Here is a 26,828-nt window from a genome sequence, read left to right on the forward strand (position 1 = left end):
CCACACCTACAAAACCCCTTATTTCACTGTAATTTGGTAGGCATTGTTTACTCCAGGATGGGGGAAACTCTGCCTGTTGTGAAAAGAAGTATAACTAGTTTTGACTTCCCAGTGGCAAGAAGTGGGAGGGAACAAACCCTCATAGAATCATAGAATCATAGAATCATAGAGTTGGAAGAGACCACAAGGGCCATCGAGTCCAACCCCCTGCCAAGCAGGAAACATTTTTCTCATTTTTCCTGAAGAGGATGCTGCCATGGACGATGAGTCGAATCAATGGGCCTCGCTTCACACCATGGCATGTTGTTTTCTGAAACAGCAAATGAGGCTCCAAAGTTAATTTTGTTGCCCGGGAGCAACCCTAGTATTAACACATTTTTATGTAGTTTTGTTATAACTGCTGACAGCAGTAAGAGCTATTGACATTGTTTGAAACAAGAATCGTGACTTCATTTTCCTGGCACAACAATCTAAGCCCTCCTTCCGGCAAGCGAGAGAAAGGCAGTTGCATTGGGTAGAGGTATCCCTGATAAAAGGTCTTTTTTTCACAGATGTAATGCAAACGTTAAGAAGAAGAATTCCAGAGGGCTGTCAGCCTGTGATTTGGCACTGAAGAGTGACATTGACAAAATAGTTTCATTGTTTGCTAGAAAGCTAGGAAAGAGGATGTTAGACAAAACTTCCACAACACAGGCAGAGTCCACCTAATGGCTCAGGGCCGCAATACCTCAAGGACCGCCTCTCCCCATATGAACCGAACTGGACCCTACAATCATCATCTGCAGCCCTTCTTTATGTGCCCCCTCCACAAGAGGTCCAGAGGGTGGCAACATTAGAATGGGCCTTTTCTATGGCAGCTTCGTTTGTGGAATGTTCTCCCCAGGGAGGCGCACCTGATTCCTTCATTGCATATATTTAGGCACCAGGCAAAACCTTTCCTCTATAACCAGGCCTTTGGTCTTGTATAACTATCTGTGGCCTTTTAGAATCGGGCAGGATGCTTTTAATGTATCTCCCCCCCCCCCCCCGATTGCTTTTAAGGTATCAATATGCCGGGGTGGTGGTGGTTGCAAGTCGTTTTGCCTTGCCTTTGGAAAAATAAAGTTTCTAACAAAGCACCTCCACAACAGACAAAATCCCTAAGTAGCATGATTAAACCAACAAACCATGACATCAGACTGAGGTCACCTTGAACATGTTTGATGCCAGCATGCCTTGCTCACCTGAACATCATCACACTTATGGATGACTGCAGGAGATGTGAATGGCCAAAGGCAGGCCTAACCTACTTACTTCCAGGAGGAAATGCAAATGAGAATTAACATTGTACTAGACAAATCCCTGATAATGGACTATATCAATATAATAATTGGATACATACCTGCAACATATCTGTTTAGCATCAGTAGCATGTATGCTAATTCTCTTTTTGATAAAATAAAATTGCATTTGATTTCTCTTGGTTGTCCTTGTTAACTCTTGGAGTGTTAACGTGTGGAGCACGTTCAGGTCTCATTGCCAAAATATCCTCAAAAGGGGTGACAGGGCTAAATGTGCTAACTGCACACCTCATAACACTTTATTAGTATTGAATAACTACATTAGGGATCCTATAAATCTCATGGCATTATGTGAGTCCCTAAGAATTTGCACACAGCCTTTTTATTATGTATATATGCAATCTGAATTTTGACAGCTTAGATCAGGCTTCCTCAGCATTGGCCCTCCAGATTTTTTTGAGACTACAATTCCCATCATCCCTGACCACTGGTGCTGCTAGCTAGGGATCATGGGAGTTGTAGGCCAAAAACATCTGAAGGGACAGGTTGAGGAACCCTGGGTTAGATTTTTCCACCTAATAAATGTCATGTCTAGAGAGACTGAATCAAACATTTTATTGCTTTCTGCAAAGAATAGTTTGAACATTTGTATCTTCATTCAGTATGAGAACTCGTTGGGAAACATCAACTGGTTTGTCAAAAGGGTTCTTCATGAAGAACAGGGCGACCAATTCCATTCTTACAGAAAAAGGAAGGAGTTTTTGTATTTCTGTCTTGGCCAGACAGACACTATTGTAGTAAAAGTATATATATACTAATCTCAGTAAAGACCACAGACAAATAACTTGATAGCAATAAAGGCAACAAAGCACCTCAGTAAAAGCGCTAAACTGTATTTTATTGTAGTGACCAGATTTCCCTTGCAGTATCATCGCCGCAACCTTAGAAAGAACGCATGTTTGCATTCCTTACTGTCCAAAGGGTAGTATTTGTCATAGAAATCTAAAATGTACTCCTCAGTTTTAAATCCAAACTTCTGGTACAGCAGCATTGCAGAATTACTTGCAGATACATGAAGGGTTGCATCTTTGCCCATACAAGTCTGTGGAAAGAAAAGAGTTGTATTACATGTGAGGAAGGAAATGAGGAGATAACTAATTATGGGAGCACTGTGCAGTCAAAGCAAGACAACTTTCAAGGAGGAAGAGATACTAAAAGCAGACAGAAGTATCATCATTAATATACATCATAGATGGATAACAGATGATATAGTAAAGCACAGGTTACATCTTATACCAGTTTCTCTTGGGGAACTGAATTCAGGATACTAAATTTTCAGAATTGATAGCTTCCAAGTTTGACTGTCCTTCAATTCTGCTTGATAAGGACCTCAGTCATTCAGTACTTACAACTGGTAAATTACAAGAAGTAGCAACCTTCAGAAGATGCAAAGTTACAGCAGCACTGACATAGCCTTAATTTCACTGAATAAATTAAGAAAGGTACCAGAAAGAAGAGCTGGAAGAGTGGTGGAAAGTGGAAGTATCTCATTACTTGCAAACGGGGTAAAACAATTAGCCCCAGCAGATAATAAAGTTGGTCAATGAACTAACAGGTTTTGTGATGAGGAGCTTGTGAAGTCATTCAGTCTGGATATGAAAGCTACAGAACTCAAGACAACACATAAAAAAGTAGATAGTTTGCTCTGGGCTGGCCAAAACTGCCTTTGGGAATTTAGGGTTGTGCTGCTATTGGACCGACTAGGCATCTGTACCTGAATCCCAAATGCAAGCCACAAATTTTACAAGGGTGTTCTCCCGTCCTTAATGAATCCGCACCAGTAGCGTAGCGTGGGTTGCCTGAGCTGAGGTGCAAAAGGAATGGCAGCATCATCCTGGGTCCTCCCCCTTTTTTGTGCAACCTCCGAGATCTGAGCTCTCCTGGGAGGTGCTGGACGTGGACTCCAACCTCACAACCAGAGCCCCTCTTGCACCACAGCTCACCCTGTACCAGCCGCTTCAGCTGCTCGTAGCACACCCACAGAAAGCTCCGCCAGTCCAGCCAAGGAGCCAGCGTGCTGCCAGCCGAGGCTCGCATGGTTGCCTCTTCATTCACACCAGGCACTCCAACGGCACCTGCTGTGCCTACGGCTGCCTGCTCCCATACAAGGGCTGGGCTGGGGGCTCTGCGGTGGCCCCAGGGCAGAAGGGAGATGAGGGGACCACCCAGCATAGCAACGACCCAGCATGCACAACTGTCAGCACCAGCCATGGCATAAGAAGCGTGTTGTGCACAACACCTGCAAGCTAAGGATACGAACCCGTGGAACCAAAGGGGGCAGGGAGCAAGAGGGGGTTCTGCCCTGGCACAGGAAGGCCTGGCCAACTACCCACTCCCCACTCACAGCCCACCCAACCACCCAGGAAAAGTTCGCGCCACACCCATTGCCAGGCTAGAGAAGGAAGCCCCCTCCTAGTTTTGCAGCTCCTTTGGGACCACTGCAGCCCATCGGTATAACATGGGCTGCACTCTTAAGAATTCTGCACCCGGGGGAATTGCCCCTGCAGCTCCCCATTCTATGCTACACCACTGATCTGCACAACATAGATGTTACAACTGAACGACAAGTAGGTCATCAAAGGGATATAAATCTTCTTGAGTAAACCTGCCCTGTTTGCACTTATATTTAAAGTAAAAGGTACAGATCATACTTTTCAAGATAATAAATCATAAAACTACCTGAATAAGATGATAGATCATAAAGGTTGCAATTCCTGATCTTCTCCATTCAGGGTGAACAAACAGAAAAGAGATGTATGCTTCATTGTATTTAACATCTGGTACCATAAAACCAAACGCAACAATGACCTTTTTGTAAAGGACAACAACACTGAAGTCTGGATATTGCAAGCATTCTGAGAGGTCGATTCCTGTGGGAGAGAAAAGCACACCACAAATGATCACAGATTGTTGATGGAAAAGGAACATTATAATAAATATCTATTTAAGGCTTTTTAAAAAAATAAAAAAAAAGCTTTGCTCATGTGGAGCTCTCCTATTTTCATAATTTGACATTAGCATGGAAAGTAGTTCATAACATCCTAAAGGACTCAAAATCTAATTACGGGACTGGTAATAAATAATCCTACAATGAAATGTTAAGGACATTTCCATGTTAAAGGAATAATATACTGTTAGGTATTATAATTATGTGAATAAAATGACCCAGTAATTGAATCCTGTATGCATACATGCTTACTTGGAGGTATGTCCCACTAAATTCAATGGGTCTTTGACCAGAAGTAAGTATGTGCAGGATTACACCCCAAGATCACAGTAAATGTCTGCAGGTTATTCAACTTTTCCACATATACTTTCAAAAGCTACATTTATTCAGTCATGAGAGAGAATTAAAATCTGTTTTATAAGGTTATGAAATTCCACTGGGAACCAATCAGAAAAATAGGTGCTTGTTCTATTAGGAAGAGGTCACTTCAGCCAATAGAAAATGCACTGATACATGCACACAGGCTTTTTATTAATATTACTATTACATTTCTTTTTATTCCACAAGAGTGACTGTAAGCAACATACAGTGCAAAAACAAACATTTAAACTAAGTATAAGAACAATAATAAAATAAGAACCCACAATGTACAGTCATAATATATATAGCCAACTCAACCCACTCCACTAAAAAGACGTCACAAACATACCTAAGTAGCCTCCAAATTAAGGGCCAAAATTCAATGAGAATAAAAGTATTTTTGCCCAGCCCCTCAACACAGATAAATGATGGCACCAGGCTAAGTACACATTAGGCACAAATTCATTAATCAACGTCCCAAAACCCTTTCTTTTCCTTTTCAAGAAAAGCAGCTTCATAGCTTTTTACTACCCACTAGGTTTCTTTTCCAGCTGTCCCACCCATCCTTCTTCCGTCTTCTCGGGATTCAAAACTAATGTATGCCTTGTGGGGGGCAGCTGAAATTCTCTTAGGGAAGGGAAAAGAGAAGCAGTGGCAGCATTAGAGCCGAAGTATATCTACCAGAATGGAATGAGTAGTCGCCCCATTATTTCCCTTGACCACCTAGTAAATCCTACCTGGCCAAAAGAACTCATGGCACATTGAGTTAATAGTGGGGATGTGATTAGGGCGCACATAGCAGTAATCAATGGGTGCCTGTGACTCAGCAGTCCAGCTGGGATCATTCTTGTGCGCATGGGCACGGATCTCATTCAGCAACCTTAGTTTTGGAGGCTTGGTTTCATAATCACGCCTGGAGGGGACACAACAGCAATATTTGTCATTTTCAGAGTATAACAGCAGTCAGACTCAGTCGGGCCTGAAATTAAGTCACGGGTATGGTGCACAGAGAACAGGAGAGATTTGTTGTTGCTGGGGTCTAGTTGTCAAAGCCAGTCACATGTTGGAGAGCAGCCATGTTTAAGTTCAAGGGTGCAGCACTCTCCAGATGTCTCTCAAATCTTATTGTGATACCATGCTGGAAAGCATGTGTCTGGACTTGGAGAGGGCATCCTCCCTTTTCTGTCCATGCACTAAATATTTCAATCTGGGACCATATCCATCCACCAAGCTACCAAAAAGGTAACCATATCATCTATTTCACAGCAATTCAGGGACCCCATTGATGAAAATATTTTGCTATCTGTTCAGTCCTCTAGGTGCTCCATATTAATTCATTAAGCTATAAAGTGCCTTTTATTTTACTTTGTTATGAAACCTTCCTTTTTGTGGAGAGTATTCAACTACCTAGACAAAATTTCTAAAGTTGTGCATGCTGTGCTCCTGTACATTTGATAAATGTATTTGTTTCTGTCTCAGCTCTAGCACACTCACAATAAGAAGAGACCCTGGGCTGCAGAGAGAAAAGATCCTCCTAGCATTAGAGTTTTGCATCTTATAAAGTACCACCAAAACAGGAAAGATGAGCAAGTAATACTTCCTGTTTCCATGCTTTTGGTATAAAACATAAAGGGGGCAGTTGAGTATCTGCCCTGCAAGGCCACCTACACTGAGAACCCATACATCTCCCCACAACTATGGACTTAAAGGTAAAGGTAAAGGGATCCCTGACCATTAGGTCCAGTCATGACCAACTCTGGGCTTGCAGCGCTCATCTCGCTCTATTGGCCGAGGGAGCCAGCGTTTGTCCGCAGACAGCTTCCGGGTCATGTGGCCAGCAGGACTAAGCCACTTCTGGCGAACCAGAGCAGTGCATGGAAACGCCGTTTACCTTCCCACCGGAGCGGTACCTATTTATCTACTTGCACTTTGATGTGCTTTCAAACTACTAGGTTGGCAGTAGCTGAGACCAAGCAACGGGAGCTCACCCCATTGCGGGGATTCGAACCGCTGACCTTCTGATCCGCAAGTCCTAGGCTCTGTGGTTTAACCCACAGCGCCACCCGCATCCCTATGGACTATGGACTTAAAGGTAAAGGTAAAGGTACCCCTGCCCGAACGGGCCAGTCTTGACAGACTCTGGGGTTTGTGCGCCCATCTCACATCTATTGGCCGGGGGCCAGCGCTGTCCGAAGACACTTCCGGGTCACGTGGCCAGCGTGACAACGCTGCTCTGGCGAGCCAGAGCCGCACACGGAACGCCGTTTACCTTCCCGCTGGTAAGCGGTACCTATTTATCTACTTGCCCCCGGGGGTGCTTTCGAACTGCTAGGTGGGCAGGCGCTGGGACCGAGCAGCGGGAGCGCACCCCGCCGCGGGGATTCGAACCGCCGACCTTTCGATCGGCAAGCCCTAGGCGCTGAGGCTTTAGCCCACAGCGCCACCCGCGTCCCTACTATGGACTTACTTGGTGGCAAAATCACCTCTGCCAATTTCAGTTCTCCATCTGTAATATGGGGATAACAGTGATCTATTTAACAGAGTAGACTTAACAGACTGTTTTTACAAACTTTTAAACATATATTTCAGCCTGAAGTCATGGCCCTAAGAGTTGAGTGTTCAACAACTGACCAGAAAGAGAACAAATCTGTAGGGGGAAAGGAGAAAGAGTCATCTGCTCATAAGTGAAAACAGCTCTGTGGTCTGTACCTGATGTAGGGTTTCAAAACACGGGAAGTGTAGGGACTGATAATGCTGTGGTCAGTCAAAGCATCTTCTGAGCCTACGAGTCGGAAAAGAAATTTTGTTGGCATTTGTCGAAACCCCTTCACAGCAGACAGCTTAGTCTGTAAAGCAAAGCCAAAAAACAAGGAAATCAGCCTGGAATGAACATAAACAAGAGAGGTGACAGAATACAAATAACATCTGCAACTGATCCTTGCAACTTGGTAAAAAAATGCCAATGGCAAGTTAACTACAGTGTACCACTGGCTATTTTATAAATGGTAATTTGCACCAACCACAAGGTGGCTGTTACTACTGTCAAGTCCAGTTTTGAAAAAGGAGAACGGACAGTATTCTGCTAGAAAGCTGCACTAGCACAATGGGATTCCCTCCCTTTCCTCCCCACATGCCACCCCCAAATGTGTACCAGGGGGGTGGGAAACCCAGAACTGGTTTAGGGGTCACACAGAGGGAGAAGGGAAGAATGTTCCATTGTGCAAAGAGAAATTTTTGCACTACACATTGAACACAACCTAAGTTACCCTGTCTGCAAGATGTTGAGATTACCTAGTCCCTCTTAGGAATTCAAACAGCATTAGATTACTGGTCTTAAAAATGAAGTTACTGTGACACTGTAATCTCTTTAATGGATGGAGGTTACCCAGGAGTTTTTGCTACCCCCCCCCCCTTTTGCTTCAAGGGCAGAGCTATGCAAGTGACTTTGTGACTCGTCTTCTTTCAGTGGAAGAAGCCTCCCTCACCCAGTTTCAGGGCACAGGGAGGGATTCACATTACAAGCCCATAAGCAGAATCTCTCAGCAAGGACTTCGGCTTGTGCAGCAGGGCTTTCCCTACCTCTTCTCCCAACCCCCTTGAAATTGGCTCTAGGGAGATCAGGCGAACCATCAGTGAAGCATGCAGGGGGAGGAGACGTTGGATATTTTTGTGGCAAGCTGAAATGCTTGCGCAGGTGGAACCTTTGCTAGCACAATGTTGAATTCCACCCATAATATGCTCAATAAAAACGTAACTTGGTTTCCAGTTAACCAATAACTTCTGTAGCAGTAAATTATAAATTAGTGCGTACATTAACACCCAAGCATATACAGATAAAATGTCATTCCTAGGATTTGGACAATGTTAGCTATTGATCCGAGGAGTCACAGAATGCTCCAGATGTCTACAGCAGTAGAGAAACAAGTTGAGGTGTTTCGGGATGATCTCCATCGAGCCAAGAGTGTAACTACAGATCCCTCACTAGAGCTTTATGGATTTATAGAATTCCTGAGGTCCTTTAAAGCTGAAGAAGGATAAACACATATCTAGGCTTTAGAACTGGGTGATATATTGGTAGGTTGTCTGAAACCGAGATGGCATTCAGATTGCGATACCCGCTTCAGACATTTTGAGCTGGCAATACATTGTGCCAGCTCAAATTGCCTACAGACGGCAAAGGCACAGGCAGGCAGGCAGATGGAGCCTGAAAGTGAACACCTGAAGGTGAACACCTTTTCGAGCTCTGCTTAACTGCCTGTCTGCACCTTTGAGAAAGGCCCCCACCCCGTCCCTCCGTCTCACCTGAGCCAGAGCGGTATGGGGGCTTGCTCAGCTGAGCAGCGGAAGGCTTCCCATCCTCCAGCTAATCAGTTTAAGGAAGTCCTGATGCCCCTCTGGCTCACACAAGCTGGAGCGGTATGGCGGCTTGGGCTGGGCGATATACCAGACATCGTGGTATATCAGCATATTGCGGAATTTAACTGCTGCTATATCACAATGATGAGAGCCAGATACTGCCCCGCCCTACAAGGCTTTGTGGTGGCAGGCTCTTTTGTTGCCCTAGAGAACACTTCCTTGGTCCTTCTGGACATGAAAGCATCACCTAAGTATGCCTAGAAGAAATGGCTATAAAGTAAATGAAAACTGCCACATATAACTTCCATAAAAACAGCAAAGCACTCGCTCACTCTCTGGAAAAGAGAAGGGATTGAGCAGCCAGTGCCAAGGAATACATTGTCCCATTCCATTAAGAGAAATTTCACAATGGGTGTGATCATGGGCAGTGATTCACAGATAATGACCTAAGCAAGGGTGCCTAGACGTGTGGTGTATGGACTAGCAGGTTGTGTTCCCTTAGCCCACTATCCCCATCCAGAGTATGGGAGCTATCGAAAAAACAGTTGAATTGGAAACATTAACCTGGTATCGATCCAAGATTCTGAAATCCTGGCTGGTAGTTCTGTACATTGCGTAATTTGCTGGGGGACAGGGAGCAATTCCTTCCTTGGGTCCATAAATCCGATCAACCAGGAGAAGGGCTGCATTCACAATACTGTCCAAGTCAAAGAGGGGCAGCCCTCTCTCGCGCTTGGCCTGCCGGATTATCAACTTGCGCCGCAGTCTCTGAGCTTCGGGGGTCATGGCTGCAGCATTCGGGCAGCTCTCCAAGTTCCTCAAGAGAAGCTTTTCTTCATAGATGCTAACAGGTGCATACTTGGGCATGCCGAACTTAGCATTCTTATGTTCCAACTGCATCCTTCTTTTGTCTCGGCCCTGGTCCTGAAGGGATGTGCGAGTATTATCAGAGTTTTCAGTGTCACGTTCAAGTCTCTCTGCTTTTTCTTCCTCGCTCTCCATCTCTTGCTTAATCTGCTCTGGTGTCTTCACCTTCTTTCGGATCATTCCCACTGGACCACTCGGGGGTGGGATATACTCTATTCCTGGATCTATAACACCATCACCTTCCATCTCTTCATCATCTATAAACAAAACAAAATATTCCATAAATTTTCTGACAGTGTAATGAATGCAACTTATTTGAAGAAGTGTGCATGCACATGAAAGCTTATACCCAGAACATACTTAGTTGGTCTCTAAGGTGCTACTGGATAATTTTTTAATATTTTAATTTATTTTGACTGCATCAGGCCAACACAGCTACCTACCTGAATCTAGAATACAACTGTGTTTTCTTCCTAGGAGACTGTGGCTTTAATATGAAAGGGTACACAGTCATTCCCCATTAATATTCAGTTGAGACTGACCTTTCCAAAGTAGTATTCTCCACATTTGCTAGTTAAAGAGGTTTTGATTTATGAAAATCAGGCCACTTTAGTAGATCCAGTGTGGCTCTGAATAGGGTGCTTAATTCAGGAAGGAAGATGGACCACAAAAATCTGACAACAGAAAAGACAGACCTTTCTGTAGCACAAATATATCTAAAAGTATATTGATAGAATAGCCTGGAACAATAACTCAATATAAAGTATATAAAGACTGTGGTAAGTTGGTCAGAATGAAATGCTAGACTTACTAAAAGGTAAAGATAAAAGACCGCTGGACAGTTAAGTCCGCTCAAAGGCGACTATGGGGTTGTGGCGTTCATCTCACTTTCAGGCTGAGGGAGCCGGTGTTTGTCCACAGACAGCTTTCCGGGTCATGTGGCCAGCAGGACTAAACTGCTTCTGGTGCAACGGGACACCATGAGGAGTGCCAGAGCGCATGGAAACACTGTTTATCTTCCCGCCACAGTGGTACCTCTTTATCTACTTGCACTGGCGTGCTTTTGAACTGCTAGGTTGGCAGGAGCTGGAACAGAACAACGGGAGCTCACTCTGTTGTGGGGATTCGAACCGCCGACCTTCCAATCGGCAAGCCCAAGAGGCTCAGTAGTTTAGACCACAGCAACACCCACATCCCTATTAGACTTACTATGAGGTTCCATTACAGCAAAATATATATCAGGAGGCTTGGTTTGGTCAAAACCGAGTATACACTCCCAAAATTAATGCTAAATACAGCGTTTCTGGTAAATGAGCCACCATAGCCGCTAGATCAGTGATGGCCAAACTTGGCCCTCCAGCTGTTTTGGGACTACAACTCCCATGATCCCATGCTAACAGGACCAGTGGTCAGGGATGATGGGAATTGTAGTCCCAAAACAGCTGGAATGCCAAGTTTGGCCATCACTGCGCTAGACTAGAGCAGCAGTTCTCAACCTGTGGGTCCCCAGATGTTGGACTACAACTCCCATCATCCGAGCTCTGGCGTTGCTAGATAGGGGTGATGGGAGTTGTAGTTCAACAACATCTGGGGACCCACAGCTTGTGAAAGGCTGCGCTAGAGGATTGTGAAAATTTGTGTCCTAGGCTTTTTAGACTTGTCTACCCATGTAATATCTGAAACCCAAGGGGTGCATTGGTTGTCAGATGTGAAATATTTTCAGCATAATTTTCAGCTCTCCCGAAATTAGCTGTTTGAAGGAAAGGCAACATAAATTTTAATAAGCAATAATAAAGCATTAGGAAAGTTAAAACACAACTGTTTTGACAGGGAGGGGGTGGAATCTCCAGAACTAGCAACCTAGAAGGTCAACCAAAACCAAAACAGCAGCAAACAAAAAAGGCATTTTTCTATGTTCTAGTGTTATTGCTTATTTTGTTTGTTTGTTTTGGTACAGTTGAGAAAATTATTTTTTTCGCATTAAAGTACTATAATAATGCCCTTTATACAAGACCAAGTACACATAGTTTTAAGGAAATAGCACTTGCAGCATTTTCTTCTTTTTCGCCCATATATATGCTTCCAGAAGAGTACATCAGAGAAAGTTTAACATTCCAGCAAGTACCGTATATACTTGAGTATAAGCCGACTTTTTCAGCACATTTTTTATGCTGAAAAAGCCCCCCTCGGCTTATACTCGAGTGAGGCGGGCGGCGGCGGCGGAGGGATGAGTAGCCCAAATGGAGCCCTTTCTCACCGCTGGTCCTGCCACCACTGCCAGCCTCTTACAAGGGCAGGCACAGGAGAGGCTGCGCTGTGCCTCTCCCAACCGCAGCTCCTATGCCTGCTCTTGCGAGTGGCAGAGGCAGCAGCGGAGGGACGAGCGGCCCGAAAGGAGCCCTTTTGGGCTGCCTCCACCACCACCTTTGCCGCTGTCGGCAGAGGAATGAGCAGCCTGAAAGCTTGTTCTTCTTCCGTCACTGCCGCCACCGCCAGGTTTGTAGTGTGGTGAACCGGCTTATACTTGTCAATAAGTTTCCCCACTTTTTTGTGCTAAAATTAGGTGCCCCGGCTTATATTCGGGTTGGCTTACACTCAAGTATATACGGTATCTAGCAACACAGATGGCATATATGTGATTGTCAGAAGCACTGGTTGGGTACACAATTTGCTACAGTGGTATCTCGCAAGACGAATGCCTCGCAAGACAAAAAACTCGCTAGACGAAAGGTTTTTCCGTTTTCGATTTGCCTCGCAAGACGAATTTCACCTATGGGCTTGCTTCGCAAGACGAAAACGTCTCGTGACTTTGTTTCCTTTGTCTAAAAACAAAGACATGTTTTGTTTATAAAGTTAATTTATTTTCCCTTCAATTTTTGAACTGCTCTTTACAGTATGTGTGACTTTAAAGAGCAGTTAATAAACTGTTGTTGTACCAAATTTGGCTTTGTTTGGACTTTTTTTGACCATAGGAACGCATTAATTGATTTTCAATGCATTCCTATGGGATTTCGTGATTCGCAAGACGAAAAATTCGCTAGACGACAAAACTTGAGGAACGAATTAATTTCGTCTTGCGGGGCACCACTGTATATGAATTAACACTAGACAAGGAATAATGTTACTGATAAGTGCTTGAATATTTTTCACATTAGAAAACATTTCCCTTGGTACGTTAGTGAATATAATCATTGAGAGTAAGTATCACAGTTCCTGGTAGATGTTAAATACCACCAACAATAGAACTGTGCTCAAGAAATGGTTGTGGAAATGAGATCCAATAGAGGTTAATAGACAAGGAAATGTTAAAGTAGCTTTTACCATGAAACAGGGCCTGGGGAGGCATTATATCTGGAATAAGGTCTGCTTCTGAGAGCAGGCTGGGTGTAGCTGAGTGAGATGCTGGCGTTCCGGGAGCAGAGAAATCTGGAGAAGGAGATGGAGATGGGCTTGTCAAAGGAGTTCGATCAGAGGAGCTCAGGGAAGAAAAGTCAACCACTTCCCCCTTCTCAAGTATAATGTCAGGACGCCGGCTTCGACTGATGAATTTGACTGGCGTGGAGGATGTGCTTCTGTCCAGGAAGGCGGCTGCCTCCTTCTGAGCTCTCCTGATGTCCTTGGCTTCCTGAGTGCGAGATCTCTTCTCCTTCAGCTCCATGGCAGATTCTACTGGATTGCGGCTCACTCTCTTTCTAAGTCCCTCCACTGTAATGATAGGGTCTAATGATGGTTTTGAACCTGCCAGAGAACAAGTAGTGTGTTTGTTCCGACATGCAGAGAGAACACCAATTTTAGAACTTTAGGGAAGCTTTTAATATTTGATGAATTATTGTATTTTAATATTTTGCTGGAAGCCACCCAGAGTGGCTGGGGAAACCCAGCCAGATGGGCGGGTTTAAATTATTATTATTATTACTCCAAAACAAAGGCAGCATCTATTTCTACAGAAGGTATCCAACATAAACAGCTTTTTAAAGACAATAAAAATACACCTTTCCTGATACAGGAAAACGGGACAAGCAGGTGCTAACATTCTTTAATTCCAGACTGCATATAACAGAATGTGGGAATGCAATATATTTTGTCACATACATTGAAAAATTTCCACCAAATTTTTAAGAGGAAGAAGAGAGGCAAGAAGTAGTGAAAAGGAGAACTGCAAAGCGGTAAAAGAAGCTGGGGAAGAAACTGGTGAATAGAGAGGCTGAATAGAGGGGTGAGCTTGGGAGTGGCTAGGGAATGAAAACAAGAGTGGCTGAGAAGGAGAAGCAGTAACCAAGAAACATATAATGGGATGTACAAGGGGCAAGATACCTACCCTTTGCAGAAAGTTCACAGGTCTTTAAAAACTGAGGATGTCTGCATGATGGCGTGCCCTTCACAAATTTCTACATTTGAAATTTATTGTTTTTATTTTGATTGAAATCCATAATGTCAATAGTACAGAAGAGTGCAAACCCACTCTCTCTCCTCATGTACCCCCACCCTGCCAAAACCACCAGTTTTAAGACTATTGCATCCTTAAATGTGCAAATGATATGCAGTTTACAAATTATTACTGTCAGAGCTGCTACCAGGTCCCAGCTCACATAGGACCACGCCACACAGCGTCCACTTTAAAAGAGTCTTTATTGAGTTACAGGTTCCATTTCCGAACTGCAGCGTGCAGCTCTACACCTTCTGCCCTAGGTCGGCGAAGACCCATCTGAGTCCCCGCCTCTTGCACACCAGCTTAATACCCTAGCCTTGCTCCACCTCCTTCGCCTCTCCCTACGTCTCTGGGTCCTTCTGCCCCCCTGGGACTCCTCCCTTCTACTCTCCTCTGACGCTGACCCCCCTGATCCTTCCGCTTCCTTTCGGCGGGCTTTGGGACCTGGCTCACTCTCCGGGCTGCTTACTGCTCCAGCTTCCGCTGCATTTGAACTTGGCGCGCGCGCCCAACTCTCTACTTTCCTCTTGACCGTTGCCTCGCTCTCTGAGGAGGGCGTGACCACCCCTGACTCGTGCCCTCCCTCCTGCTGACGGCCTCCGGAACCCGATGCCTGGCTGCCTTCCTCCCTGCTGCTCTCAGTCTTGAGCGTGGGTCCCGACTTCCAGCTGCTGCTCTCTGAATCTCCTCTGTTCCCTTCCTCCTGGGGTGTCCCCCCGGATCCCCCCCTTGCTCTGCTCACTGGGGCTCCCTTTTGGGAGTCCTCTGACTCACTGCTTAGGCTTGGAGATCTCGGGTCGTCATCATCACTCATTCTCCCTTCGGCTTCCTCCCCCTCGCTCTCTGTTTCCACCCTTCTCTGTGTCTCTGCTTCTGAACCCCTGACATCCATCCCCCCCTCGAAGCCCCCCCTTCCCCCCTCCCCGCTGTCAGGTGTGGGTGCTGGGTGCTCCATCATCATGGGAGGGAATGCTGGATACAGGTCGCTCCCCGTGGGTGGCCGCCAACTGAAGACCTCCGAGTCTTCCCCCTCGCGGTCGTCGACGTTGACTTGTTGCTCTTCCATCTCTGTACCGCCGTGCTCGAACCCGAGGTCCTCCCCGAACACGTCCATGTCAGTCTCTGCGTCGGTCGCTCGACCTGGCATCTCCAGCCACTTCCTGCGCCATTGCTCCTCTGGTCGATCGTCCCACCAATACGAGTTGCCTGATGCCGAACCTGCCGGTGAACCTTCTGGGGAACGGGTGCTCCGTGCGGGTTCCCCTTCGGAATCGAATCCATGGAACGTGCTGGAAGAAAGTGTGGGTGTGAACAACCAGTCGTCGAAGAAGCTCGCTGGCATGGGTTTGTGTGGGAAGAGGGCATGAAACTCGTCCTTGAGCAGGGGTTCCTCCAAAGCGTAGTCTGGTACCCAGCTATTGGCGCTGGCCCGGGTGCCCTCTCTGGCTAAGAGGTATTCGACTCCCCCTTCCCCCCATCTGGAGTCCAAAATCTCCGTGACCTCGTTGATGTGGTCCTGGTGCTTCACCCCCCGCGTCTCCGTCCGTTCCCGGAGCGGACTTGGCGCCGTCCCTGGCTCCTGGAACCTGTGAGGTGCCTTGTAGGGAGTGAGCACCGACCTGTGGAACACCGGATGCATTCTGGAACCCTCCGGCAGCGCCAGTCGGAAGGCTACCGGGTTGATCTGCGCTTCGACTTGGTACGGACCGATCTGCTTGTGCCCCAACTTCTTCTTGGCAAGTGACCTGGTCGGCACTGCGTGGGCTGCCAACCAGACCCAGTCTCCCACTTGGATCACTTCGCCAACCCGCCTGTGCTTGTCAGCTTGCACCTTGTAGGCGTGCTTAGCTAGCTCCAGCTGCCGTCTGAGTTGATCGTGGACCGCCTGCAGCTCTGACGCGAACGCGTCCGCCGTCTGTGGTTCTCCTTCCCCCACTCTCTCCAGTCCCGGGAAGGTTCTGGGATGCCTCCCATTGTTGGCAAAGAACGGCGTCACTCCTGTGGACACGTGCTTCGTGTTGTTGTAAGCGAACTCGGCTAGCGGCAGGTAATCCACCCACGTCGCAGGCTGTTGATTAGCATAGCATCTCAGGTACTGCTGCATGATGGCATTGACCCTCTCTGCTTGCCCGTTGGTCTGCGGGTGTCTTGCTGATGCCAGATTGACCTTGACATTTAGAAAACCCATCAGCTTCTGCCAGAAAGACGAGATGAACTGGCGTCCGCGGTCGGACAGGATAGACCGTGGCAGGCCATGCACTTTGAACACGTGATCTATGAACAGTTTGGCGGTTTGTTCCGCCGTGGCCACCTTCGCACACGGAATGAAATGTGCCATCTTGGTGAACAAGTCCACCACCACCAGCACAGCTGTCTTGCCTCTCGAGCTGGGTAAATCCGTCACAAAGTCCAGGGCCACTCTCTCCCACGGTTCAAACGGCGTTTGCAGCGGTTCTAACAGTCCCGCCGGTGGTCTGTGTACCGGCTTGGCCCTCTGGCAGGTGTCGCACCTCGCGACGTAGTCCGCGACCTCCCCTCTCAGCCTGGGCCACCAGAAGTCTCTCGCGACTAATTCCATCGTTTTCTCTGTGCCAAAGTGACCGGCCGTGGGTGCGTCGTGCAACTGTTGCAGTACCTTGGCGCGAAGGTCGTCTCCTGGTACATAGACAGCTCCTTTGCGTAGGAGCAAGCCGTCCCGCACCTGGAACTCGTCCGTGGTAGCCGTGCCTCTGAGCAGTTCCGCCATCTTGTCTTGCGCGAATGAGTCGTCCCGCAATGCACGTCGCACCGCATCCAGGTCTACTGTAGCTGAGGCACACGCCCACGCCGTCGGTGCGAAGATGTGCATGGCCGCCGCTGGCGTCACCTCTTCTAGGTATTGCGGTTTTCGGGACAGTGCATCCGCCATGATGTTGGTGTCTCCTGGGACGTACTCTATTCGGAAATTGAAGTCAGCAAAGAACTCCGCCCAACGTATCTGCCTCTGGTTCAGGAACTGAGCCGTGCGCCAGTGCTCCAGATTCTTGTGGTCCGTGCAGACCTGCACCGTGTGCTTGGCGCCGATTAGGAAGTGCCTCCACGCCTTGAAAGCTGCATGAATGGCCAGCAACTCCCTGTCCCAGATGGTGTAGTTCTGCTCCGACTTGCTGAGCTTTCTGGAGTAGAACGCTCCCGGTCGCCACACCCCCTGCGGGTCTCGCTGCAGCAGGACAGCTCCCACGGCTCTGTCCGACGCGTCTGTCTCTACCCTCAACGGTTTACTGGGGTCGATATGCAGCAGTTGCTTCTCCGATGCGAAGAGATGCTTGAGCGCTTGAAAGGACTGTTCCGCCTGCTCCGTCCAGATGAATTTCTTTTTTTTGGAGCTGAGCGTGTCCGTAATTGCTGCCGTCTGCATCGCGAACCCCTTGATAAACTTGCGATAGAAGTTGGCGAAGCCGACAAACCGCTGGACCTCCTTCCGGTTGCGCGGGCTCTTCCAATCCAATACCGCACGAACCTTGGTGCTGTCCATGGCTATCCCCTTGTCCGACAACTTGTATCCCAGGAAATCCACCTCCGTCGTGTCGAACTGGCACTTCTCCAGCTTGGCGTACAGTCTATGTTGTTGCAACCTGCTGAGCACCTCCCTCACGTCTCGGTCGTGAGCTTGCTGCGAGTCAGAGAAAATCAGGATGTCATCCAGGAAGCAGACGCATGTCTTGTAGAGGAGTCCCTCCAACACGTGATGCATAAAAGCTTGAAAACAGTGAGAGCCATTTTGTAATCCAAAGGGCATAACTCTGTATTCGTAGGTGCCCAGCGGTGTGAACATGGCCGTCTTCCACTCATCGCCCTCCCGCATGCGGATGAGATTGTACGCCCCTCGCAGGTCCAACTTGGTGAACACGCGTCCCTTGCGCACCGTCGCGAGGAGGTCGTCAATCCTGGGCATGGGGTAATCAGACGGTTTGGTCATCTGGTTCAAAAGGCGGTAGTCCACAACGAGTCTTTTTTGGGGCGTGTCTTTCTTTTTCACGAAGAAAACGGGACTGCCCCCCACTGCCTTGGACTCTCTGATGAAGCCACGCTCCAGATTATGCTCGATGAACTGTTTGAGTTCCTGCATTTCATCTTCAGACATGGAGTATAGCCGCCCCTTCGGCAGCGTCGCCCCCGGTAGGAGGTCAATCTTGCAGTCATATGGCCGGTGAGGGGGTAGCTTGTCCGCCTCCTTCTCGCAGAAGACCTCCAAAAAGCTCGCGTATTTGTGGGGGACCGCTTGCAACGTTCCCAACTGCATTTGTGATTCCTCCTCCTCTCCCTCCCGACGGGGCAGGATGCAGTGTTCTGCGCAATAAGAGGAGCCGAAGATCAGTTGTCTCTGGTACCAAGCCAGTGTCGGACTGTGCCTGTCCAGCCAACTCATGCCCAACACAATGGGCGTGTCCGACAGTTGGGTGACATTAAAACTGATGACTTCCCTGTGGTTGCCAAGGCGCATCACCATCGGTGGCGTCTGCTTCACCACCTGCCCCCCTAGCAACTCTCTGCCATCCACTGTGACGACTTGCAGGGGCAGAGTGGCAGGCAATAGCTGTATAGCGTGCTGCTCCACAAAGCTCTGCGCTATAAAGTCTGCGTTGCTTCCAGAATCCACAGAAAGCGGCACTTCGATAGTGACGCCGTCGGGTAGCTGGAGAGACGCTGTGAGCTGCACTACTGGTTTGGGTGGGAGGGGATCCGTGGGTTGCAATATCGCTGGGGACTGCTTCACAGATGCGTCTGGCTGGGCCCCAGTGCCTCCGTCTCCAGCCAGACATCGTCGTTTCCCTGCTGTGGTTCTCCTTGCTGCGTTGCTGCAGTCACCATTGCTGAGGCTGCAGTGTGCTTGTGGAGCCTCCGGGGACACTCCTTCGCCAAATGGCCTGGATCCTCGCAGATGTAACACTTCCTGTTCCCTCTAGGAGGCTTCGCTTTCACTGCTGCCGGTGCTAGGGCTCTGGCTGCTGACTGAGCCCTTGCACCTCCAACCTCCATCGGTTCCCCTCCCCCTCCTGGCGGAGGTGTGGATTGCGCACGCGCTGCTTCCCTCTGAACGAAAGAGAAACTTCTCGCTGCTTCGCGCCCTCCACGTCCTTCATCCCTGCACCATGGACGTTCTTCCAGCCTCACCCCCACAGTCAGCGCCCTTTGGACCACCTCCTGCGTGCTTCGGGGCCTCTCCCCCCTTGCAATTTCATCCTTAACCGCAGAACTTAGACCCTCCCAGAAGAGGTCTCTGACAGGGGGCGAATCCCGATCCCATTCTAAAGCACTGACCAGCGCAAAAAATCGGGCGTGATACTGCCGGACGCTCGCCCTCCCTTGTTTTAGTCCATGAATCTCCCGTCTGGCAAGATCCACATCAATAGTAGACAAAAAACACGCATCCATCGCTTTGATAAAGGCATCTGCATTCTGAAGCGCCGGATCTTTATCCCTCCACAAATTGCGCAGCCAGGCTTTGGCATCCCCATGCAAATGGGACAATATGAACCCCACCTTCTCTTCCTCATCTCTAAAGTCTTTTGCCAGCAGTTGCAGTGCGCCCATTACGTCTGCTCTAAAATTAGGGTACTGTTGCAAAGTCCCATCGAAGTGAGCCACAAGCCCTCCTGCTCTCCGTGCCAATCCCACGCCCTCCGGTCTGGGTCCCGGTTGCCCTTGCTTAACAAGCATTTCAAACCTGGCGTGTAGGTCTCTGTAGGCGGCTGTAGTTTCCTCCTCCCGTTTCTTGGAAGCCAATACCTCTGAGGACAACTGGGTCACTGCCTCTTGCAGCGTGGAGATCCTCTGTTCTTCTGTCATCTTGCTAACCTTTGTGAGCTTGCTTACAGACACCCCTCTTCCTCCCCTAGCGGCTTCTGCTCCCGCTGCGAGGTTTCAGGTTTCTGAAGCTTTGAGGAGATGGGTCTTACTGTCAGAGCTGCTACCAGGTCCCAGCTCACATAGGACCACGCCACACAGCGTCCACTTTAAAAGAGTCTTTATTGAGTTACAGGTTCCATTTCCGAACTGCAGCGTGCAGCTCTACACCTTCTGCCCTAGGTCGGCGAAGACCCATCTGAGTCCCCGCCTCTTGCACACCAGCTTAATACCCTAGCCTTGCTCCACCTCCTTCGCCTCTCCCTACGTCTCTGGGTCCTTCTGCCCCCCTGGGACTCCTCCCTTCTACTCTCCTCTGACGCTGACCCCCCTGATCCTTCCGCTTCCTTTCGGCGGGCTTTGGGACCTGGCTCACTCTCCGGGCTGCTTACTGCTCCAGCTTCCGCTGCATTTGAACTTGGCGCGCGCGCCCAACTCTCTACTTTCCTCTTGACCGTTGCCTCGCTCTCTGAGGAGGGCGTGACCACCCCTGACTCGTGCCCTCCCTCCTGCTGACGGCCTCCGGAACCCGATGCCTGGCTGCCTTCCTCCCTGCTGCTCTCAGTCTTGAGCGTGGGTCCCGACTTCCAGCTGCTGCTCTCTGAATCTCCTCTGTTCCCTTCCTCCTGGGGTGTCCCCCCGGATCCCCCCCTTGCTCTGCTCACTGGGGCTCCCTTTTGGGAGTCCTCTGACTCACTGCTTAGGCTTGGAGATCTCGGGTCGTCATCATCACTCATTCTCCCTTCGGCTTCCTCCCCCTCGCTCTCTGTTTCCACCCTTCTCTGTGTCTCTGCTTCTGAACCCCTGACAATTACCTTTTGTTTTTAGGGCAGATGCAGAAAGCTTCTCTCCTTCGGGCTTCATTGTAGGGGGCCTATTGTGGACAAGTTTCCACCATCCTGGTTCTCCAAACTCTTGAGCCCCTGAACGGAAATATAAAGGACTCCCCACAGAAAGACAACCAGCAACAGTGCTCCACCAAGTAGAAGTCTTCTTCCTAAATCAAAGAAAGAGAAAAATGTCTCTGAAAGAGAGCTCTTTTTACTACATTGGTAGCAGATTGCTAGTTCCTCTTCAGATCTTAAGTGATATTAATGGGATGAGCACAGTAGCAAGGACTGGAAGCAGGAATCAATTTCTGCAACCAACTATAGCTGAAAGGTATACGCATTATTTCAATTTTTATTCTGGATTCTCAAAATCATAGGACAAATTACAAATGAGGGCTAGTAGATGTTAAGAGACACTCTCAACATGGTGCAATCTTGTACTATTTTGAAAGACCAGAATAAACTTTGAAATAAAATGGCCGTATATTTTGGCCTTCGCTGCTTGCAGAAACCAACTGGAGGGAGACAAGCTAGGGGAAGTCATACTATGCAGAACTATACAGAAGTGAACTAGCTATTGACCTTCACCCACTATGGATACCTTCTCTCTTTTACTCTCAACTAGGAGAAAAAAAATGTTTTCCTACATTTTAATAATATGTGGACGTTTTGTTCTTTACCTTCAGTTTCAAGACAACATAATGGCATTACCGGTTTCCTAGTAGAAAATTCCAGTGTTTTTCAATGAAAGAACAAATGTCTTCCTTCCACCTGAAGTAGCCTTGGCGGCCAGTTCCTTCCAAGGATAGATTGTACATTGCCAGCATAACAACCTGAAACACAAATAGGAACCTCTCATTTACAATAGCTAAGAAAGATTTTTTTTCTGGGATAAAATGATTCTCTTCTCCTAACGGGGTTATATAAAATAATCAACTCTTAGATAATATAGGGTTTTGAGGGGGATTAATCTTGCCTGGATTAAGATTATCCTAAATGCATCTATTTCAGTTAACGAATGTTCAGATATGTTTTATCCTTAAAAAGGAACACGACAAATGTGTCCTTTATTACCCTATCTGGGGAAATAAAAATACAAATGTAAATACAAGGAGCTAAGATCAGACAAGAGCAATTTAAAACTAACTGGTATGTGGATGAAGTCATCTGGGAAACTCCTAAATTTGTTTTACAGAATTCAATGCAATTTCCAGATACAAATTGATTTTCACAAGGCCTGAATGGTTGGGCTTCAACTTGGATAGAACTACAAAGGGAAAAACAACAGGGTACAGTATCTGATTCTATGGAGGGACTTTCTAATTAAATACTTAGAAATTTGATACTACTATAGTCCTAACTACTATGGGAACTCATGGAAGAGTTTAAGGAAGATTTGTAGCAATGGGCATACTTGAAGATACCCTAATAAGGGAAAATCTCAGATTTTTTAAATCTGTACCATTTGATAGTATTTATATTTTTAAATATCTCTCTGCAAGTACTCACTACAGCAATTACTAATTGGCAAAAACTCAAATTGCATTTCCTATTGAATTGGAAGTAGCAGAAAAAGTTATATCATGATGAATAAAAAAACAATGATGCATTAAAGAACTTTTGCAATGTTGCTATGTCAATGCAATATAAGGTCTTGCTTTATTTAGATGAGAATATTTTTGGAACGAAGTAACAAATCAATGAAACTTAAAAATACACTCTTGCAATGTAGTTAATCTGATGACAGACTTGGTTAAAACACATACAGTGGTGCCCCGCAAGACGAATGACTCGCAAGACGGAAAACTCGCTAGACGAAAGAGTTTTCCGTTTTGGAGGTGCTTCGCAAAACGAATTCCCTATGGGCTTGCTTCGCAAGACGACACTGCCTTGCGAGTTCCTGTGGGTTCCCCCCCCCTTTTCTAAGCCGCTAAGCCGCTTATCAGCTGATCCGATCAGCAGATAAGCCGCTAAAAGCCGCTAATAGCGCTAATCCGTCAATGGGCTTGCTTAGCAAGACGAAAAAACGCTAGACGAAGAGAATCACAGAACGGAGTCTTTTCGTCTTGCGAGGCACCACTGTATTTAACCAAGCAAATGCTTTAAGAAGGAATTGGAGCATAAACCTTGTTAGGCAATTTACAGCTTGGAGAAGGATAACTGAGAAATTTATTTATTAAAGAAATTTTGAAATTTTATAACTGATTAGATTAGCCAACACCATTCCCTTGACTCCAATATTCACAAATAAAACATAGTTAATAGTTTTTCTTCTATATTGTGGGGTAGTAGTCCTACTTGCAATTTACTTCAGGTACTGTATCTTCAGGAGGCAATTTAGGGAATGGGATTAGCATGTCAGTCAACCGACTACATGTAATTTGTCCAAGTAAGCCACTATGCAAATGGACTTTCTCTATTTCATTATGGTATGTCATCTGTCAGCAAGGAGTAAAGGCAACTTGTCTCATGGCACTGGAGCAGTCTGGCTAAACTGCAAAGTATCTCCCACAGTTTACCTAGTATAATATCTAATTTAACTGAAGACATCGCCCAAGAGCAGCATTAGTAGTCTTCAGTAGTTGGAAGAGTGTTGGAATAGGAGCAGGGAGCCCAAGAAAAAGGCTTCTTCCCCTTACAGAGGCACTGTTGGACTTGAACTAGTTTCCTGGGGTTTCTCCCCACACATGTGCAATACTGAACTATCTATGCTTCCTTCTCTGTATGTCATTCTGTTGAAAGAACTGTTGTATGCGTGTACATGTTAAATTTAATGGAATTTAAGCTTCCGAATGCAAAGATGTTTAGAATGTACTCTTCTATGTACATCTACTATGCTTTTAGTAAGGACCCTCTGACAGTTAAGTCCAGTCGTGAACAACTCTGGGGTTGCAGTGCTCATCTCGCTTTACTGGCTGAGGGAGCAAACACTTGTCTGTAGACAGTTTTTCCGGGTCATGTGGCCAGCATGAATAAGCCGCTTCTGGCGAAACCAGAGAAACAAGTTTACCTTCCCGCTGGAGCAGTACCTCTTTATCTACTTGCACTTTGACGTGCTTTCAAACTGCTAGGTTGGCAGGAGCTGGGACTGAGCAACAGGAGCTCACCCTGTCGCGGGGATTCGAACCACCGACCTTCTGATCGGCAAGTCCTAGGCTCAGTGATTTAGACCACAGAAGGAAGCGCACTCAAATTGTTGAAACATATATATATATACTTGTTTGTGGGGGTTGCGATTTGTGTGTGGTGAGGTACAGCAGTATCAAAAAGGCATTTCTCCGTCAATATCGCTTATGCGGGTGTATCCTCAGCACACTGTATTTGTGGTGTTGCCTTGGACACTGGGCTGAGTCTGGTGCTATTGCTAAATGTTATCTCTTACTTAAAGTGATATCATGGGTATACAGAATATCTAGGTTATTGATACATGGCTTAAGTTTGTTTCAAACATTTGCAAATTGATTCACATGTAGAAATCAAAGCAGCCTTGGAAATGTAACTTAGGGGTGACTATAGAGAAAGTAATGTCTGTTACAGTATGTCTATTGTTAAAAACACTGCTTCCCAGTAGCCAACATGGTGACTGAAAAGTGTACCAGCTTCAGCACCAGATAAAATCTTACTAAGCTGACACACCTAGAAAACCAGGCCTCCTATACGTGAAACAATTTACAGAGCTGTGAATCATTCCTTGGCTAGTCATAAGATTTCGTTGTTGTTGTTATTATTATTATTATTATTGTTATTATTATTTCCCCAGCCATTCTGGCGGTTTACAACATATCTGAAAACATAAATACCAAGTGTTAAAATCTCCCGATACAGGGCTGCCTTCAGATGTCCTCTAAAAGTTGTGTAATTATTTATCTACTTGACATCTGAAGGGAGGGCATTCCACAGGGAGGGTGTCACTACCAAGAAGGCCCTCTGCACATATAAAACATTGAGTTTCACAGAGTCCACATTACTGTCAATGTGGTTCCCCATCTATCCACTAGAGGAGATGCTGGACCAACACAAGTTGTATTATCTACCTTGCTAATCTCCTGAGTTTTTGGAGAGTCAAGTACTCTATGAGCACATTTCATGTTTCTCAGTTGTGTACTGCAATGCCAAAAAGGCAGCACAGCTGATTAAATTTGGAACAATTATTTTAACAATCCATGGCCAAAAGATAATTTCCTTTCTGTGTTTACATGACAAATAAAGAACTCTCAAATAAAAAAAAATATCTGGCTTTTTGCAATGAGTTTTTTAGACTCCAAAATAGTCATGTACCTTTAAGGGTAAGCAAATATAAAACCTTAGAGTCACACTTAGAAGCTTGCTAACAACCCCTCCCCCTTGCACCTTATTGTAATACACAGAAATGTGAAATCCAGTTTGGGTGCAATTACTAAGGGTCTGCTTGTTACTTACCTGCTGCCAAGTTAGCCTCAGCCGTTCAAACTGTTCCTTCCCATCTTCTGAGCAATCAGAGCAAGTAAATCTGAAAAAATTATCACCTTTGAGATAGGTGATCTGTTCTCTCACCTGATCTGTAAACAAGCAAACAAAACCTTAGGCCTTCTTTCCCAACAAATGGGGCCTACACACCAACACACTATGAGCAAGGTCCAAAACAGCATAAATGGGGTTCATTCCAACAGCATTCATCCACTCTGCATTTTGCTTTGTTAATCACCTCTTACAGAAATCCATGTAACCTCAATCGGTGGGCACATCTGTCTCTATTTTGGAGATATCACATATATATGTATCATAAGTGCAATTCCTTTTGAAATCTTAAGAATTGTGCATGCAGATTTTTTCCACCTAAAACAGAAAAAAAATCTTATCTATAGCTTTTATGTAGTTCTTGGGAACGCCATCCAGCCACTCCCTTGAAGAGGCTAGTCTAGCCCCTTCTAAAGGGATCACTGGAGAGGCTAGCCTTGGCCTTGAAGTCCACATGCCAGTAGACTCTGCTAGAGCTGAAAACTGAAGAGCACATGCAATTGCATCTCTGTGTAGGCACAGGCTTTAACTACTTTTCACAGTCCCTAGTGCTGATGGGTGGTGCTATGGGCAACATCCAGCAGAAGGGGCTGAGCTTAGAGGAAGCATACACTTGCCATGAAGGAAGCTGCCATAAAGGCTCGGATGGCTAAGGCTTGTGGGTCCTGCACAGCATGATCTCTGCCATTCTGTCAATGGGGTTCTTCGGGAAATCCTCCCCATGTTTTAAAAAGGGGAATGGGGCACCCACCCATTCTTTCTTCTGAAAGGGGCATAGCTGATTTACCAGCAAGCAGGAGGCCCAGGAAGCTTCTGAGGTCTGCCACTCACTCATGATTGTGGACTACAAGTCATGTGGAAAAAGGAATCCCCTTTTGTTAGGTTTGTGCCTTGGGAGAAGGTGCTTTCAACTGGCTTTCGTCTGATCTGCTTCCTGAAGGCCCAGCTCAGCAAGAGTCACAATCTTGTAGGTCTTCCTGACCAAGGCCTTGAGGTCAGAAGGGCAAAACAAATGACACATTTTTATTATTTAAAATAATCAATAATTAGGAAGCCTTACTTGCTGGTATCCATTTCTGACATCTTTCACAGTAATAAGACATCTCTTCTGTCCAGGATGTGTCCCCTTCATCACTATTTATAGAGTCTCCACTCTGATCATGACTCAAATCCACAGATGCCTGATCTTCAGACTCTACTATGAGAAGAGTTTCTCCTTCCACTTCTCCTTCTTCCAGCCCTTCTGAAGGCGATGTCCTTGTGGCTTCATCATCATGACGGCTCATCATCTCGCTCATGTACACATTAGTATCCAT

General features: G+C 46.6%; 2 protein-coding genes across 4 annotated transcripts in view; one reads left to right on the plus strand and one right to left on the minus strand.

Annotated features, from left to right (window-relative positions):
* The window catches only part of DZANK1 (double zinc ribbon and ankyrin repeat domains 1), a 29,481-nt gene extending 28,024 nt beyond the window's left edge, over positions 1 to 1,457 (plus strand). For both annotated transcript variants that reach the window (XM_082234444.1, XM_082234445.1), the window contains one exon: positions 552 to 1,457. In XM_082234444.1, coding sequence (XP_082090570.1) covers positions 552 to 708 — 157 coding nt within the window. In that variant the 3' untranslated portion in view covers positions 709 to 1,457. The remainder of the gene's footprint in view (positions 1 to 551) is intronic.
* A 700-nt stretch (positions 1,458 to 2,157) lies between these two features.
* Positions 2,158 to 26,828, minus strand: KAT14 (lysine acetyltransferase 14; the record flags this gene model as incomplete). Of its 2 annotated transcripts, XM_082234360.1 has the most annotated exons (10): positions 2,158 to 2,382; positions 4,020 to 4,210; positions 5,385 to 5,560; positions 7,357 to 7,493; positions 9,568 to 10,127; positions 13,192 to 13,608; positions 21,001 to 21,182; positions 21,727 to 21,848; positions 25,435 to 25,553; positions 26,573 to 26,828. In XM_082234360.1, the coding sequence occupies 10 exons, from the start codon at positions 26,826 to 26,828 to the stop codon at positions 2,209 to 2,211; spliced, it is 2,334 nt and encodes a 777-aa protein (XP_082090486.1). In that variant the 3' UTR covers positions 2,158 to 2,208. The 2 variants fall into 2 exon arrangements, with proteins under 2 accessions (XP_082090486.1, XP_082090487.1); XM_082234361.1 differs by lacking the exon at positions 13,192 to 13,608.

The sequence above is a fragment of the Podarcis vaucheri genome (assembly GCF_965113315.1).
Source record: "Podarcis vaucheri genome assembly, chromosome: 8".
In the NCBI taxonomy this organism is placed as follows: domain Eukaryota; kingdom Metazoa; phylum Chordata; class Lepidosauria; order Squamata; family Lacertidae; genus Podarcis; species Podarcis vaucheri.